General features: G+C 39.5%; 1 protein-coding gene across 8 annotated transcripts in view; it reads right to left on the bottom strand.

The window, feature by feature from the left end:
• SCUBE1 (signal peptide, CUB domain and EGF like domain containing 1) overlaps positions 1 to 16655 on the bottom strand; it is a 205507-nt gene that overhangs the window by 19731 nt on the left and 169121 nt on the right. For all 8 annotated transcript variants that reach the window (XM_086885181.1, XM_086885182.1, XM_086885183.1 and 5 more), the window contains 5 exons: positions 9754 to 9870; positions 7630 to 7752; positions 4192 to 4311; positions 3044 to 3136; positions 928 to 1044 (listed from right to left, as the gene is read on the bottom strand). In XM_086885181.1, coding sequence (XP_086741307.1) covers positions 928 to 1044; positions 3044 to 3136; positions 4192 to 4311; positions 7630 to 7752; positions 9754 to 9870 — 570 coding nt within the window. The remainder of the gene's footprint in view (positions 1 to 927; positions 1045 to 3043; positions 3137 to 4191; positions 4312 to 7629; positions 7753 to 9753; positions 9871 to 16655) is intronic.

Below are 16655 nucleotides of genomic sequence, written 5' to 3'. Positions count from 1 at the left end.
TGATAATCACACCTTATTCACAGGATAAGCATCTTGATGACTAAGACTTAAGTCAGTACTTGTTAGATTAGAGATAGCATGTGTAGACTGCAGGGTAAAGATGAAATATGAGTCTAAATTTAAAAAATAAAATCTTTGAACCATTTACTTTTTTAAAAAATTGCTATTTTACTCTTGTAAAAAATAAAATAAATAAATTAATAAAATAAAAAAATACTCTTTGTTCAGGGATCATATAAGATTTCTCACTCACTAGTGAAAGTGGTGGTAAAACAAATTCACAACAGAGAATGCATCACCAGTAGATGTTTGGTGTAAGCTGCTAAGTTGCTTTAAGCAGCAATATAACTTTTTTAATACCACATTTTTGTTATTTATACCTAAATCTTATAAATATTTTTTCCTAACATCATAACTACTCACTCTTTCAAAACAAAAGATCTAAGGCTGTGTAACATACTAACCTTCGCTTTTAGGGGTTTTCTTTGGCGCTACAATAGGTTACTAATCCAGTATAAACCAAACAAATAATAGCTTTTGTTTTAATTTAAAAACTCATTTGGGAAACCAAACTAAACCAGCCAAACTGACACTGTTTCACATAACTTTGCCCTAGTCATTGCTTTTTGTCAGGGCATTTCTGCCATTATCCAGGCCAGAAGACGGATCAGCTTAATTCCCAACTCATATATTTTTGAAGAAAGATTTTTCAAAGTAACTGGTGAGATTTTCAGCACCCAAGAGCCAAAACCAAGGCACTGTTCAGCCAGAGTGGGACTCTTGGCCTGAACTTAAATTCACACCAAATATGAAAACAAATGATTTTCTTTCCTGTCTGCAGTGTGAAAACAAAGCACGTAAATGAACAAGCAAACAAACAATAAAACTAATTAAAGTGTTGTTTACATGCTGGAAGAAACCACATACCTGAAACAGCCTGCTTCCCAGAATCTTTTGTTTTTTCTTTGCTGCGAGGCTGTAAATGACATTTTGCATCTTTGATTTTAAAACGAACTTTCTGCTTGATTGGCAGGGCTAGGGAATCTGTTGATGTAAAGTAAAAAAAGCTGCCATTGGGATGGAAATGAAATGAGACATTTTTAAAAATTTTTAAAAACTGACTCAAATGCTTTCTTGTGACTTAAAAAAAGAGGCAACCCAAGAATTACACTTGTGCAAGGGCCCCATTTCCACAAGTTCATTTTTTTAAGTGAGTACCTACTCTTGGGCCCACACAGATCAATGAATGTGCTCGTACCCTGCTTGCTCTGCACATCTTCTCAGATTTTGGGTAAATTTGTCTTTTACTATGAGAAATATTAAATCCTACCTTTTTTTTTTTTTTTTCCTGGACTCTGTGAATTCCCATGTTAGTTGTAGTTCTGCTCCTGCTAGTGCCAGTAAGACTTATTTAGTGGTGCTATGCTCTTGGCAACTGAAAACCATCCAAAGGAACTCCTTGTATTGCAGTCTGTGGCTTGCAAGCTTTATCCCTCAGCTTTGAACAAAGGCAGGTTTCACATTCATGTTTTAAAGGCTGTTATACAGCCATGCCATGAGAAGAAAATTGAGCTGTTGTCTGATTTGATGAAGTCCCTGGATGAAGAGACTGGCCTGTCACCTGCCAGCTGCTGTGGGCTGTGCACTGGCCCTGCTGAAGGTGAAGGATGGTGCCAGGTGATGCCACAGTGTGAGTCCCTCTTTCCTTGGAAGGGCTTTGCTGAACCAGGACTTTACAGGTGGCCTGATCCTGTGCCACAAGCAGACACATCTGCTTCCAGGATGTGTCACTCCACAGCACTCTACGACTCCACAACAATGTACGTCCTAGCCTATCCCAAATATATAAGAAATACATGTCTGGAGAACTGGAAAATGGGAGAGAAGTACAGCAGGTATGTGTATGGTGGGCTGACTCCTACTGCTGGATGTTTCAGCTGTTTCTAATTTTGCCAGGCTTCAACTTTTTGGTTTGGTTTTTTCCATACTGTCAGCTTCCATAAACATTTGAAATGTCTCTGCAAAAACAGTCCAGCCATTTTTGAGAAAAAGATGAGTGAAATAAATGCATTATTTTCTCACAGAAGTCTCATAACCTTTTCATGGGAGGATAACCTTTTATCCTTGCAGTAGGAGAGCCTGTGCTCCTGTGGAAGGGCTTTGCAGGTGAGGGCTGGGACCCCACCTTGTGCTACTGCTGGGTCACTCTGGCTCAGTCCTGAGCCTGGGAAAAAGTCCTGTTTTGATATGCTCACTGTTGCCTTGTTAGACTATGGAAAGCAAACAATTCTAAATATTTGTCCTTATTGAACATAATTCAAACCTGCAGCACCCATCCTCCCACACTGACCCTTCAATACAATGCTGCAGCTCCACACACCCCACCCTCAAGGAGAGGCTGCAGAAAAAGTGTGTGCATAAGGGGACATTGGCTACCTTTGATGCCTAAAGATTTTTGCTTTTTATACATTTTCAATATATTTGTAGCTTTGTAGACTCTTAATACATGGTTATATAGCTGGTATTTTTCCTACCCTTTATCATAGATTTTAGAATAATAAGCTAACCCTACTAACACATACTTGGAATTCTGTTTAGCCCTATTCTTAAGAAGAGAATTCCTGACAAGGACATCTTATTTTCTACCAGAACTTAAGAGACATAACAAGGGAATAGGGCAAAGAAGCCCCAGGGTGACTGACCCATGGATGTGTTACTGGGGTAACTGATTTCTATTTGATATCCTAATTAATTAACCTTATAGAATCATAGAAATTTTGTACCACATGTGCACAGAGCCATATCTTGCTGACCTGAAAGCTTTCATTGAATAACTGGTTTTGTATCTTACTACTCTATTTTAAGAGAATTACTTTTTTATCTTACCGCTTCAACTCTGTCCCGAGGTTTTTCTTTTTGTTATTGGGCAACACCTTAAACCTTGCCTTATCTAACGAATGGATCTGATGTCCTGCAATTCCCTGAGGTCCATCCCCTCCCTCCCTGGGCTCAGGAAAGAGGGAGCAAGCAGGGCAGCACCCACCTGAGCAGCTGGGCAGGGTGGAGTTGCGTCTGGGCTGTGCCTTGCCGTGTTGCACGGGGATGCCGCAGCTCAGCGTGTAGCTGTTCTCTGAGTCTGGGGGACAGAACACAGTCAGCACTCAGGCAACAGCCTCACAAAGCACCTGCTCGAGGCTTCAGCTTCTCTATGCTGCTAAACAACGAGACGTTTTAAATGCTGAACTTGGATTTTAAGTGGCTGAAATACTTTGCCAAAAGGTTCAATGCTTCACAGTGTTGACTACAAGGTTTGTTTCTTCCTAGCACTGAAATGATACATTTCATAAGTGATTCAGCACAAGGTTAGCTGCGCACAAGTAAAAAATATTTTGTGTTTGTCCATGGCAAAGTCCTTCTCCTTTGATCATCCCTGTAATTTAGAAAACAAACCATGTACTGTCATAATAATTTTAGCTTCAGGCTCCAATAGAATTTTTTGGCAGAAACAGAAATGGCATACTTCAGTGTTTACATATTACAGAGATAAATCCTGTCCTGGTGCTTACAAATTAGAGAAATGCACAGTTTCAGTAGTCTCTGCTAAACTGAAAATAAAATGTGAATAAAACATTAGCTCGACTGCATATAATGCCAAGACTAATCGTGAAAAGTAGATGCCAAAAATAATCCTGTGCCAGAACATCTATGAAAAAGAAGCAGCAATCCCCCACTCCTTCCCTGAAAAACTGTGAAGATGAAAACTACAAGTAGCAAATGGTAAGAAAAGAAAAAAGGAGGGAGTGGAACAAAATGCCCAATTTTTTATAAATACTACTCAGCTGGGTTGAGAGACACATCCACCTTAACTAGGATGGTGCAGAAAAAATTTGTTATATATCAAACTGCTGTGACAAAAGGGAAGGCAAAAATGAACAGTTGATTTCAGTGAATTCCTGTTACTTTTTAATACAAGCCTTTTAGAATTTTCCCACCCTTGCAACTGACATCTCAAATTAAACAATGAAGGACCAATCTTCTCATGTGTAGTTGCTCTTGATTTAATTTATAATGAGGTTTTGCTCATTTACTGTTGTCCATAACAAAAAATGAATGCAAGAATCATGAATACATTAACAGAGAAAGTCAGCAAGTCACATCCTAGACATAAGAGGACAAATACTTTGCACAAACCTGGAACAAAAAGAGTATTGGATGGGCATGAAAGGAAGCAGCTCTCTATGCCTCCTGTCTTACTGCATACTAGCTGAGCCTTGGGAGCTGGTTTGGTATTTGGGAGACATTTCACCATCTCTGAGGAGAAAAAAAATTAGGAAATGTAAAACAATTGCCCAACACAGAACCTCGTGTGCACACTTGGATACAATGGTGGGAAAAGGCAGGAAGTGGCAAAAAACATAATGACAGATACAAGTATTTCTGCAATAAGCACATAAGGGAGAGCATCTGGATTGGGATGTTAAGCTTGTACTTGAAAATGAAACTCCTTCCCATTTTTAGACCTAAATTCTAGATCAATCTTTCTCTCCTATCCTCCACTTTGGGATCTTTGTGCTCTATGAGCACAGTTCTGTGTGCACATCTTGATCTCAGAAGCAACAGGAAACACTGATCACCTGAGATTCCCCTTCTCTGATTTGGAGGCACAGCTCTCTGATTTAACAGACCAACAACACACTGTGCACAGTGCTCTGTTTACTTAGATGACCACTAAAATTGTATTTTTAAATTCTCTAACTCCCACTGACTTTTTAACTTTAGCTCCATGCTCTAGCTTTTGGAGCTAAAAAATTTCAAACAAGGCAGAGGTGAGGCAGGAGACGCTAGGATGGAGATGGAAAGTCCTGCTGGCCCTTTCAGATGCTGCTGAAATGTCCCAAACAATGCTAGAAGGGACCCTGTGACACATACAGAGATCATAGAGCCATCTCTCATCAGTGCCTACAACATGAGGCACACTGCAGCTCATCTGAAGGAAAAATCCAGACTCTCCTCTTGGCTTATGGCAGGATGAAGTCAGAGCATCCTGCAGGTCTCCCAAGTGAGTCTTCATACTTGAGTAAGGGAGTGCATGTGTTTCAGCTGAAAACACATGACGTTATTGTTGATTGTTTGGAGCAGTTCTCTGTGCTTCACCCTGAGAAGATGGTATGACACCGACAGTCATAAACCTGCATTTATTTTAATTTGCCATCCTTTTGGATTGAAATATTACTTAAGCACATCTTTTCCCCCACAAATGACAAGGTTCATTCTTGGCTGTAGCTGGCACATGCCATCACTTTCTATAGGGAGGAAGCCTCACTGCTTCCCTCTTTTTCCCAGAAGGTTCCCCTCTGCAATGAGCGCTGACCAAGTGCAGCTGGGCACCTCTTCAAGCAGCTTTTCCAGACTGCAGCAGCTGAGACTTAAGTCTCAGCCAGGTGGCTGTAGGGTAGCTCTTGCTTCAGCCCCATAGAAATGCTGTTTCAGGTACATGATTTTTCTCTGTTTCTTGATATTTCTTTCCAATCTGCTCACCTTACAAGATAGGTTTGGCTGACACTTGCTTTTCTTAGTACTCACTGTGGCTCTGTAAATGTAATTTTTCCTACCTGTGGGCTTGCCAGCAGACCACACGAAGGTAAGGGTTGCTTCTGGTGTCAGAAGCAACCCTTGTAGCAGCAAGACTGGTTTGGGTCTACCAGGGCTTGGGAAAAGCCCAATAAAGTCATCATGAAACCAAGCAGTTCCAAAGCAGTACCTGGAATGAGTTTTGCCTGACTTGGCTTGCATGCAAAGGAAGAGTCCCAGCAGCGTCCAGCTGGTTTGTATTCCTGGCCTCACTGGTCGTTAAATATAAATAGATACAAGTCCCATAAACATGCCTGATGTTCACATCTCAGATATGGGAATAATCATCCTCCACTTATCTCCCTCCTAAGTCTTCTATGTTTCTCTGGTGATGTCTTTGAAGGAAATATTTCCTTGGACTGAGGAGACAACAAAGCACAAAGTGCCATTGCTGAACAAAAGAGAGTTTTGTTACTGCAAATGTCTCCAAATCACATGGCATTCAGCATCACTAAATATAATTCTTCCACTTTTTATTGTGCTTTTGTAACAATTTAGAATGTAGTTTCCTCTCAAAAATGTTGGCTATAAAGGCAGGTGATCAGCAGTGAGATGATGCTCATTTTAAGTCTCAATGAAGTCACCAAATACTAGAGTGTGTATCAATAGACAAGGGTGTTCTATTTCCATCTTCCAGCTGAGCATTATAAATAATGAGGAGAAATTTACAACCAGGAAAATATTTTCAATACAGTCTCTTACCAACATTCTTAGTAGGCTGAGAGGGAATATAGCACAAGTAGTCTTCATACCAGACCTCCAAAAATTTTAGTCCCAGCTGTTAACTTACAAAATCCTTTCCAAAGGAATAACTGGTATATGGCAAGGGAGACCTAGTGGATAACTAAAAACCACAGTGAGCTATTTCTTGCTGTCACAATGCTTAGTTCTCTGCATAGCAGGGAAGGTAGTAGACAGGTAAACAGGAAAGCGAAGCACTTAATTGTACTTAGGAAGAACATAGAGGAAAAGGCTGGAATTCTGCTTGAGGATCTCACCCACCACCCCACCTTGGTTATAAAGTGCTTTCCATACTGCTGTATCCATGTAAACAACACCACAATTGCATGATCACACAAGGCCAGTGCAGTGCTCTCTACTCCAGATTTAAGCAGTGCTTTCTCTCAGTATGTACAGAGATTCCCTGAAGGGAGATTCCCCCTTTTTCTTGTTCTGTCTGACTCCCAGTTAGGCATTAGGCATCATCCACAAATGTGCCTATGAGAAGTTATTTGTGTTTTCAAAATTTGGCCATGGAAAACCCCAGGTATGACATTCTCATTAAAAATTAAAAACCAGAATTAAAATCTCACAGAAAAGGCTTTGGCTGTAGCCATGACCAAGATTTGCTGTGCTTCAAATAAGACTCCAGAAAAAGAAGCCATCTATTTAAAGGATACAGAAATTCAGGTCTGTCCCAAAGTGGCACTAGCAGCAAGTGCCAAATTTTTCTGATTTCAGGATTTGTGCTCATTGTGATGAATACTTTTGACACAGCTAGTGTCAGTACTTTATATCAAGCAGGATACCTTTAGAGATAACTTGAAAATTTTGGGTATGGTTCTGTGAATGTAGGTATTATGTCCTACCATGTCCTACTTGTAAACAGTGAAATATTTTGAATATTCTAAATTAGTGTTAGAGGTAAATAGAGTTATAACTGACATTATGGAGATGGGAAGAGTGCAAATTAAGGACAAAAGTATAAAATACCTAAGATAATAATAATACTTCAATTTCTGTGAATGGACTCATAAACTTATAGAAACATTCCACACAAATGAAATCCAACATATTGCTCATTCGCTAATCCACCTACAGTTGTATCCTAGCCCATGGAGCTCCACAGGATCAGGTGTTATCTGAGTTTATAAAATGAATTTCAGGATCTAGATTGTGAAAATGCAGCTTCTCTCAAACAAAACCAAGGACTTTTGCACCCTACTGGAGAACAGGAGCCTCATCACAGTCACCTCTGAGTCACATTTCCACACTTACCAACACAGTCCTTTTTATTCCAGTGCAGTTTCTTTCCAGGTGGGCAGACACATTCGTAGCTCCCCATGGTATTAAGACACCCAAAGTCACAGCTCCCATTGCTGATGCTGCATTCATCAATATCTAAAAACATATTTAAAGTTGTGAAGAGTCTTAACCATGTGTACACACATATACTGCCCATTAAGATATGACTTGCATAAGGAAACCCATTTCTATTTTATCTTTTACATTTGAGCCCACATAAACATGTATGAAGACAGACAGTGCCAAACAACTTTAGTGCATATTGCATGTATTTGGCCTTAAACTTTACAGCTCCTACTCTCCCAAGGATTTATCCATTTGATACAGTTTACTTGCCAGGACCAGTCACACTGAAATTCTTGGAAGTACAAGATATAAAACATGCTCAAAAGTTTCTGCAGCATCTGGACAATGATGTGTTACACAGAAAAACGGCATAAACCTCTATGAGATCACATCACTTCAGCAAAACAAGGAGATAAATTCTCTACAGTGATTCACAGAGTTTCTTTTAGTTCAGGTGAAGGAGGAAATTATACTTTTGAAAGAAACTAAGCAGTTGAATTGTAGTTTAGATATATACTCCTTGAATAAAAATAAAAGGTAAAGTTTACAAGAAGGGGAAGAAATTATTGTATGTGTTATCATTGATATTCCACAGAAAATCTTTCAACTTTTGGTACATTAGGGAAGTATTTAGCCAGTATGAGATGTGTCCTTTTTAGTCCATGCATTCAGCACTCATATACTCGTGCTGACAAGGTCAATCTCTCATCTCCTCTCTTCCCACCACCAGAAAGGATGTTTATTTATTTAATGAGCTGAAATGACACTGAATCAACAGGAGATACACAGAATTGCTAATGCTCTGGCTCACTGGTAGACCTCAAAATTAAGCATGCAAGGACTAAAACTAAGGACAGGCCTAAGTGGCAAAACTTGGGGCCTGGACAAGTCTAGATTCAGAGTTGTGATTTTGTATCTGCTCATAATGGAAAAAAAAAGCAGGAGGTTTGGATCTGGTCATGTTTTTGCTCCAAGTTTCAGCACTGAGTATTTCCAGCTATAGTTTTGGTCCTTCTTCAGTCTTACTGAAAAGACTGAAGCTGAACTGAGGCTGAAGGTTATTTAAAGACTGATGCAGAACTCCAAACTTTGAGGCTTCTTTCCCTAAATTATTACATTAAGTCATTAAGGAATTAACTGTGAAACTGAAGATCAGTGTCTCCACACCTCATATAACACAGGTCCCAAAAACTTTCAGACTCAGAATTTGCTTTCACAATTGTTTTCAAGTAAGGTCTGTTCCCAAACTGCTTCCTTAGATGGACTCCTATTTCTCTTCCCATCTGGCTCTACTCTTATTGTGAATTTATGTGATACTTTTCCATAAAAGAGAGACCAGCATACACCTCCTACCTCTTTCTCCCAAAAAGAAGCCGTGCAGAGATGCCATTAGCAGTGTCTCATGTTGACATTACAAAATCAGGTGAACTCAGCCCTCGGAAGTGAGGGGCCAGCACATCTGTTTCTGTTACATCAGCTGAACCTCTAATTTGGTCATTGTGGTAATGCTGCACTTCAAAAATATCTCTCTCCTAGATAATGAAACATTACAGTACCGATTCTTTCCAGTCATACTAAAAAGGTTGAAAGCAGGTCCCCAGAAGATAGGAAGAATATCCACCACAGCCTTCTGTTATGCATTTCACAGGCAGTTTATGTCACAGACTGGTAAGGACAAATGCCAACAGAGCCAAAATACATAAACTTTGCAAAATTGACATCTTTCCCCTATTTTCTTTGTTGCCCATCATATGAAGCCTCCCTACAGGTGTGAAAAAACCTCACTCCTGTGGAAGTTCTGATAAAAAAATGGTGGGACATTGGTTGTCATTTTTTTTCTCTTGGGAATGCTTCAGCAAATTTGAGATACTGAAATTTTAATCACACCCAGCTCATAATATTTTAAGCTTATTTTAACATTATGTCTTTATCATTTTAAGTTACAGAACCTTAATCTCAAAGATCATGTGTCTCTGTAAACAGTTCACAAAGCAAACAAACACACATGTAAGCAAAACTCAGTTTCCAAACCTCCACAGTGCGTCAGTCCATACAAGGTGTAGCCTTTGTGGCAGAGACACTCGAAGCTTCCAGGGTAGTTGATACAGGTGTGGTCACAGGTCCGTTCAAAGGAACACTCATCTATATCTGAATAATTAGAAAAAGCATTAAGAAATTACATTTAATTCTGAATTGCTGGATTTTCTCACTGGGTTGAACATCTTGTTACTGATAAAAGTACCATTTACCATCCTACATAAAATCTGAATAAAATATTCTCATTCCTCTAGTGCCTTGTTAAGAAAATACTTATGGGTACATGGAGAAGGACAAGAAGAGATAATTTGGTAAAACCAAATTATTGATGAAGATTGTATTATGTACATTCCCCATTAGATGGCAGCCTTTAACTTCTGATCATACTGATCCAGCAGGGCTGGGCAAGTATGGAGCTTTTGGGGAAGTTAGTGGCACAATGGAAAAAAGGTTTAGGTTGAATCAAGCAGTTCTCTCTTTCACTGACCAATATGCTGACATTTTGCCCACCAGGACTGGGAGTTGCTTCCAGACTTCTGCTCTGCCTTACAACACTCTACAGACTTGCAGAGGGCAAGCAAAATACTACTGGAGAATAAAACAGCATATGGAACAGACAGGCTGCAGCTAGCACAGAAAATATTGGTCCAAAGCCTACATTCTACCCAACTCAAAAAATTATGACCTTTTGCCTTATAAAAAAAAAAAAAAAAAAGACAGGCATCTCTAATTATCTCTGCTCAGCAATATGAAACCCTGGCTTACACAACCTCTTCCATCCAGCAGGCTATGGAAAAAGCAACCAAGAGCACATTGCTTCCAGGACAGTACAAAGGCTTTGTTGAGCAGGTGCTGTGGAGGTTGATTTGACAGCAGTCCTGACAGAATGGACTTGCTGAAAACATTAAACGTACCTTAAACAGCAATCTGAGCAGAATAACACTTTTGGGTTAATTTTATTGTTTTTTTTTTGTTTTTTGTTTTTTTTTGTTTTTTAAGTTAAATTCTCTCCAGTAATTAATTTTTCTGCTTATAAGTCAGAAAATTGAATACAATGACATTATTTGAGAGTGGTCATTTCAACAAATCTCATTCCTCTAATGTTCCTGAATTATAAATGAATAGAATAGTACTCCTATGACAATTTCCACACTTACTAGAGCTGCTTTTTAAGAACAAAACCTGAACAACACCATCAAAAAATGTAACTTAGACTTTCATATTGTACATGCTTGGAAACCTGTTGGTGTTTGAAAAAAGTTAAAAACTCACCATACTTCAGGATATTCTATCTCCTATATCCAAGTGTTATTTACATAATTTTGACATTTAATTCTAGGTCTCATTCTGTTATTATAAATGCAAATACTTACCCTCCTGAACTATAAAACTGAGATTTCCTGTGTGGGTACACAAACCCAAATCTGTGTGAGAGTTTATGCACAAATTCAGAATGACAAAAACAGCTATATTTTATATGACCTCCATCTTTAAATGTTTCAAAACATTCACACAAAAGATTCACAATATGGGAAGCAACTGTTCAGGCAAATGCATAATGTAAAATGAATGAATGATGAACAGAAATCTGTGCTGTCCAGTTTTATGTGTGCATCACAATCACTTTCTGTGATCAAGTCACAAAAAGATGACAACTGAGATTTTTCTTTCTTACATCTATTGAATTTTTTAATGCATTTTTTAATCCATTTTTAAATATCATCAATTGAGTTCTTTAAGTAATTTCTTTCTAAGGTTTCCTTTATAGTCTTGGAAATGTGCAGCTTTTGAATACACATAAATGGCAAACTTTCAGCTTTCTCTAAATAAATACACAAAGTAAAATCATTTGGGAATGAACACTGCAGCCATAGTTTAAAGGATTTTTAATGCTTAAGAAGCCAAATCATACATCATGGTTTCATTCATGTGTAACCTCTTTCGATATGTAGAATTGTGGGAAATTTACAAAAGCAGTTAATTTTCTGGCCTCTCACTTACCTTGGGAGTCTCTTTTTCCTAGTTTTAAACAGTGATCTTATCCTGCACTAGTTTAGTCCATAGTGTTTATGCACTGCTTTCACATGTAGCACTTTGTGTTGCTGCATATATGGCCTATTTTTCTGCACATTAAGGAGGATGCACTCCCCTCTTTACCCATGGAAGAATAGTCTGGCCTGATAACGTGACCACTGCTTGCCAAGTGGTGCCAACAGGCACTCAGGATACCAAACACATTTCTACTTCATAGCTTTTTCACCCTTTAAACCTCTCATCTCCTTTCCTGCTGATGCTCTCAAAAATTCAGTCTGCTGAACTCAGCATCCTGCTCTGGCTGCTGGAACAGGGCAAACCTCCATGCAGGTTCCCCTGGCTGAGCCTCAGCCCTGGCTGCTCTTGACTGAGGAAGGCAGGGAGGGACCCAGCTTTCTGCAGAGCCCTGTCTGCACAATCACCAGCCCCCTGAGGAATTCAGCACTTGTCATAGAAAAGGCAAAAATATGCACCACACACTCTTCATTACAATAAACTGGTGGTGTGATACAGAATGCAGAGATCGCTTTTTTTTGTTTGTTTGTTTTTTGGTTTTTTTTTTTTTTTCCTCACGAAACTCTGAAGTCTGTGCTCTGGATGCTGTTATCCCTGGGCTCCCAGGAACTTTGAAGCTTGCCCTCACACTTCTGTGGTGCTTCACAATACCTCTCCATATTTAGCCTGAAAGGATGTGCTTATTTCCCACCACCCTCATGACATTCACGTTCACAGCCCCTGGTTTCAAATCCTGCTTTACCACAACAACAGGGAACAAATGTGGGCGTCTAAACCCTGTCTCATTTGTACAAGCAACACTACAAAATCTGGTAGCTTCATCTACTGAACAGAAGTCAAAAAATACAAAAGCAGAGATGTGGCAGGTCACAGCATCACCCCCACCTCCACGTACACACTCAAACACAAAAACATTTTTGTATTGTGTTGCTCTGAATTTCCTCCCTCCCACACCCCAAAATAAATACTGATAAATTAACTTTCTAGGTCTGAGGTGCTCTTAAAATGATTTAAGGTTATTTAAATAAAGTTTTTTAACCATTTGAAGATGAAAAGTCAAAATGTTGTGTTTTTGAAGATCTGCTGTTTTGGTTGCATTTGGCATGAATTCACATGTAGTCCAAGCTGTCTTTGAACATTTCAGATTTGCTAACACACTTATCTGACATCAACACAATTTTTTTACTTTCACTTACCCAAAAATTCATGCCACATTCACCACTGCAATCAGCATAGGTGACTGTCATTGCAGCATATTAAGAGGTGTCTTCACAGCTGAGCTGTTTGAATCTTGCAGGGACTACGGGGCTAAATTCACTGCCAGTGGCACATGGTTAGTTTCCTGACAGCTTTTTTTAGGCATACTAATGATACATATAAAATCTAAGAAAGGAGCTCCCTACTTCACAGCAGACCCAGTGGAAGTGACAAGTTCAGGGGTTGGAGCAGGTGACCTCCAAACGTCGTTTACAAGCTCTACCATGGATTCATGGGCACACTGGCAGTGCCAGACTTCTCTTTATGGTGTCCTGTGCTGCTGACAGCTCTCCTTGCAGTCCCTGTTTCCATGACATCAAGGGATCAACTCAGGCTGAATAAAGTCCAATATCTCTTCCAGCAATCCATGTTCTCACCTCCAAAGAGAATGTCTGAACAGAGGAAGCACTCCTTATTTTTTCCCTAGAAGAGATTCAACTGGAAGAGATTGTTCAATGGTTTAATAAAAGAGCAGGATTTCCCTGGGGTTTTGAGGGAAGCAATTTTTGGCAGTGGTGGCCATGCTTGATAATATTAGTTTGGCTAGGTTCCTATTATTTCAAGTCAGCATTTGGATTTTATTGTTGATTTTTCAATCATATGTAGCTGCTTTTTTATTTTTTTTAGTTCAGGCTTTCCCATGTTAAACGATCCCATAATGATCTTTATTTTTCTTGAATGTGAAGTTTTTTAGTGGGTGTCAGATTGTCAGTACTGTGAAGTAAATTCTTCTATCTCCAGAAGGGAGCTCCCAGAGATCGAATTTCTTCTAAGTTTCCTCAAACAGATGTGTCTCAAAGGTGACCTGAGGGAGCAGGGAATAAAGCAGCTCATTTTCCATGCTCATTCAAGCCCCTGCCCTTTCCACTGGTGCTGCCACTAGACTCCCAATTACAGTAGCACCAATTGTTCTGTGGTTTGTGTGATGTGGACACTGACTCATTTGTGGACATAGAATGCAGGACACCCAGAAGCCATCACACAGTGGTGATTTTTGCTAAGCCTGAACCTGAGCTGGATTCCAACCAGCAGCTCTCAAGTGAAAGGCTCCTTTCTGTACTCTGTTTCCAGCCCTCAGACACAGTACCCTGTACTCCTGATTGTCTTCGCTCTAAAATAAATTTCAGAGTAATTAAAAGGAACCAATGATCAGAAAATCAAAGTGTAAAGCAGGACATTTCCAAAAAAGCATTAGCATTACAAACAAGCAGCTCAGCACCAGACACACACACAGGTGAGACTGGTAAATGCTGCTGGATTTAGAGATGTTTTAGAACTGCAAACTGATGCAGGACCTGCTGTGACTCCCTGACAGAATGCACATGTGCAAAACTCACTTGCACAGAGGTGTGATTTCAGCGTTGTGGTTATAGAACTGAAGAATTCAATGCCCAACTTCCAATTTCACATTAAAAATCTACTTCAAAAATGAGGGTTTTCCCTTCTCTGTTTTCATCAATGTAATTTTGTTAATAATAAGAACAGATGAGAAAATTGTTTAGTGAAAACTAATGGTTATCTCACCAGCTTTTCTCTGAGACATACACCTAGTAGCCAGGTCATTTTATGAAACTGGGTGTCTCCTTCCAAAACACAGGTCATATATTATAACTGCATAAGAGTTTACTCTTAAGCCTGGAGTATTTTTCACCTGATCTGAAAATAAAAGTGGCAAGGGGAGATCATTGCTATTTGGTGGTGCTATTTGTGCTACAGAGAACAAGAAAGAAGTGGCTCAAAGGCAACCAAAAAAAGCTATAACAGGCATGGGGAACAGAGTGCAGACTGAAGATTCTGGACACTGTAAGCAAAGAACCCATCTTATATTTGATTTATCTGTGTTCAGTGAGGCAAGACATGAAGTTTATTTGCAAAATAGGTAAATTAAATTTAAATATATTATTTCAAATAGAAGTAAAAGATAAAAGAATTATTTTTTATTTAGAAAGGGAATGTACAATAAAAATAAAAGGAAATATCTATCTCTACTATCTACTCCTTCATCAGCAGAAGTGACTGATGACACCCTGAATGCTGGTAGGTCAGTCAAAAATGGTCATTTTTGATATTACAGCAATGCTTAAAAGTGCTATTACAGCTGTGAGTCTGTACAGTTCCAATCTGCCCAGTAAGCTTAGGTACACCTTGATTATGGTAGCAAAGATTTCTATCTACCTCATAACTGCTGCCCAAGCTGCTATGATGAATATCCACAGCAAGGAAGCTGTGGGTTTCAGATTCAGGCGTTGGTGGGGGTTAATCCCCAGGCTGTGAAGAGTGGCCCAGGTGTCCCAGAGCAGTAGGCAAAGCAAAGCCACTCTCAGAGCACTGGGGTTACCTCCTAACAAGGCCACATCCTCCTCATGCAAAGGCCTGGGAAGATGTAGTACTGCTTTGTCCATCTCACACAGTCCTGGTTTATTTTTAACCCCCAAGCCAAAAGTGTGGAGCACCCCAGGCCATGCACACAAGCCAAACTCAAGGTTAGTCAGAATGTTTTGTGTTCACCTTTCTCAGCTTCCAAGTTATTGGCCTCTCTGAGAAACAGAGCCTTTCCTTGTTCTCATTCACTAAGCACACATACACAGAAACTCCAAAGAAGTGTGACATGGTGTTTTTAAAATAAACACTAATGCTTTTTTTTGTATGTATTTTGGCTGAAAGTTATATTCTGTCTTCTCCTCCCACCTTCAATTTCTGTGGGAAACTGATACCACCCATGCAATGTTGTTCACCTCACAGCCGAGCCAGCCCTGTTTCCAACAATATTTGACAGACATTAGGGAAACCACGTATCTTAATCTGAGTGGTTGCTGGACCATAGGGAGTCATGATTCAAGCTATGTTGCCCAAGAAATGGTGGTTTAAATTCAATGCTGGGAAGGCATTGTTTTGCTACAGCAGTTATGTGAAGGGGTTTCCACCACATCTCAGGTTTTTTGATCCACAGTGACTTAGCCCTGTTCGCAGTTAGTAAAAATGCATCCTCCATGTGAGAACGTAACTCTCTAATATACCGCCAGCCCCGACCAGGTGGAATGGCTTACGGCTAACTTCTCCTCAAGTTTCAAAGTCTACAATAATAAAACAAATTAAAAGGAAGCAGGGAAAGATGTAGTAATGTAGAAATCTACTTCATTACCTTCCCACTGAGTGCTTCTGGAGCAGGCTAATGCAAAGGGGAGAAAAAGTAGCCATAACCCCAGGTCTTGTAATGTAATTGAAAACCCACACCCATTTAGACTTCCCACTGCTTTACTGAGCTGCAATCAAGTCATCTTGCTGCTGAGACTTAATTGTTAATAACATACCTAATGACCTGCAGAAAAAACCAGATCCAGCATTAATTGCTGTACTTTTAATGGGAAGCTAAGTGCCCAGGCAGCAGGGTCTCATCTAGTATTTCAGATATTTGAGTGGGAAACTGTCCATTATGACTAATGTTGACTTGGACCAAAGCATTTATTTATTTAAGAACATTATTGTTCACAGTTAAGTACGTGATTGGTGAAGACCAAATGTAACCCATAATCAGGGGCTGAAAGTCTTCTTAAGGAAATTGATTTGTTCGCAGGGAAATGTGCTTTTCA

Source organism: Cyanistes caeruleus, chromosome 4, assembly GCF_971803275.1.
Source record: "Cyanistes caeruleus chromosome 4, bCyaCae1.hap1.1, whole genome shotgun sequence".
Taxonomy (NCBI): Eukaryota; Metazoa; Chordata; class Aves; order Passeriformes; family Paridae; genus Cyanistes; species Cyanistes caeruleus.
Note: the sequence above shows the minus strand (reverse complement) of the source record. Positions and strands in the feature narration are given on the sequence as shown.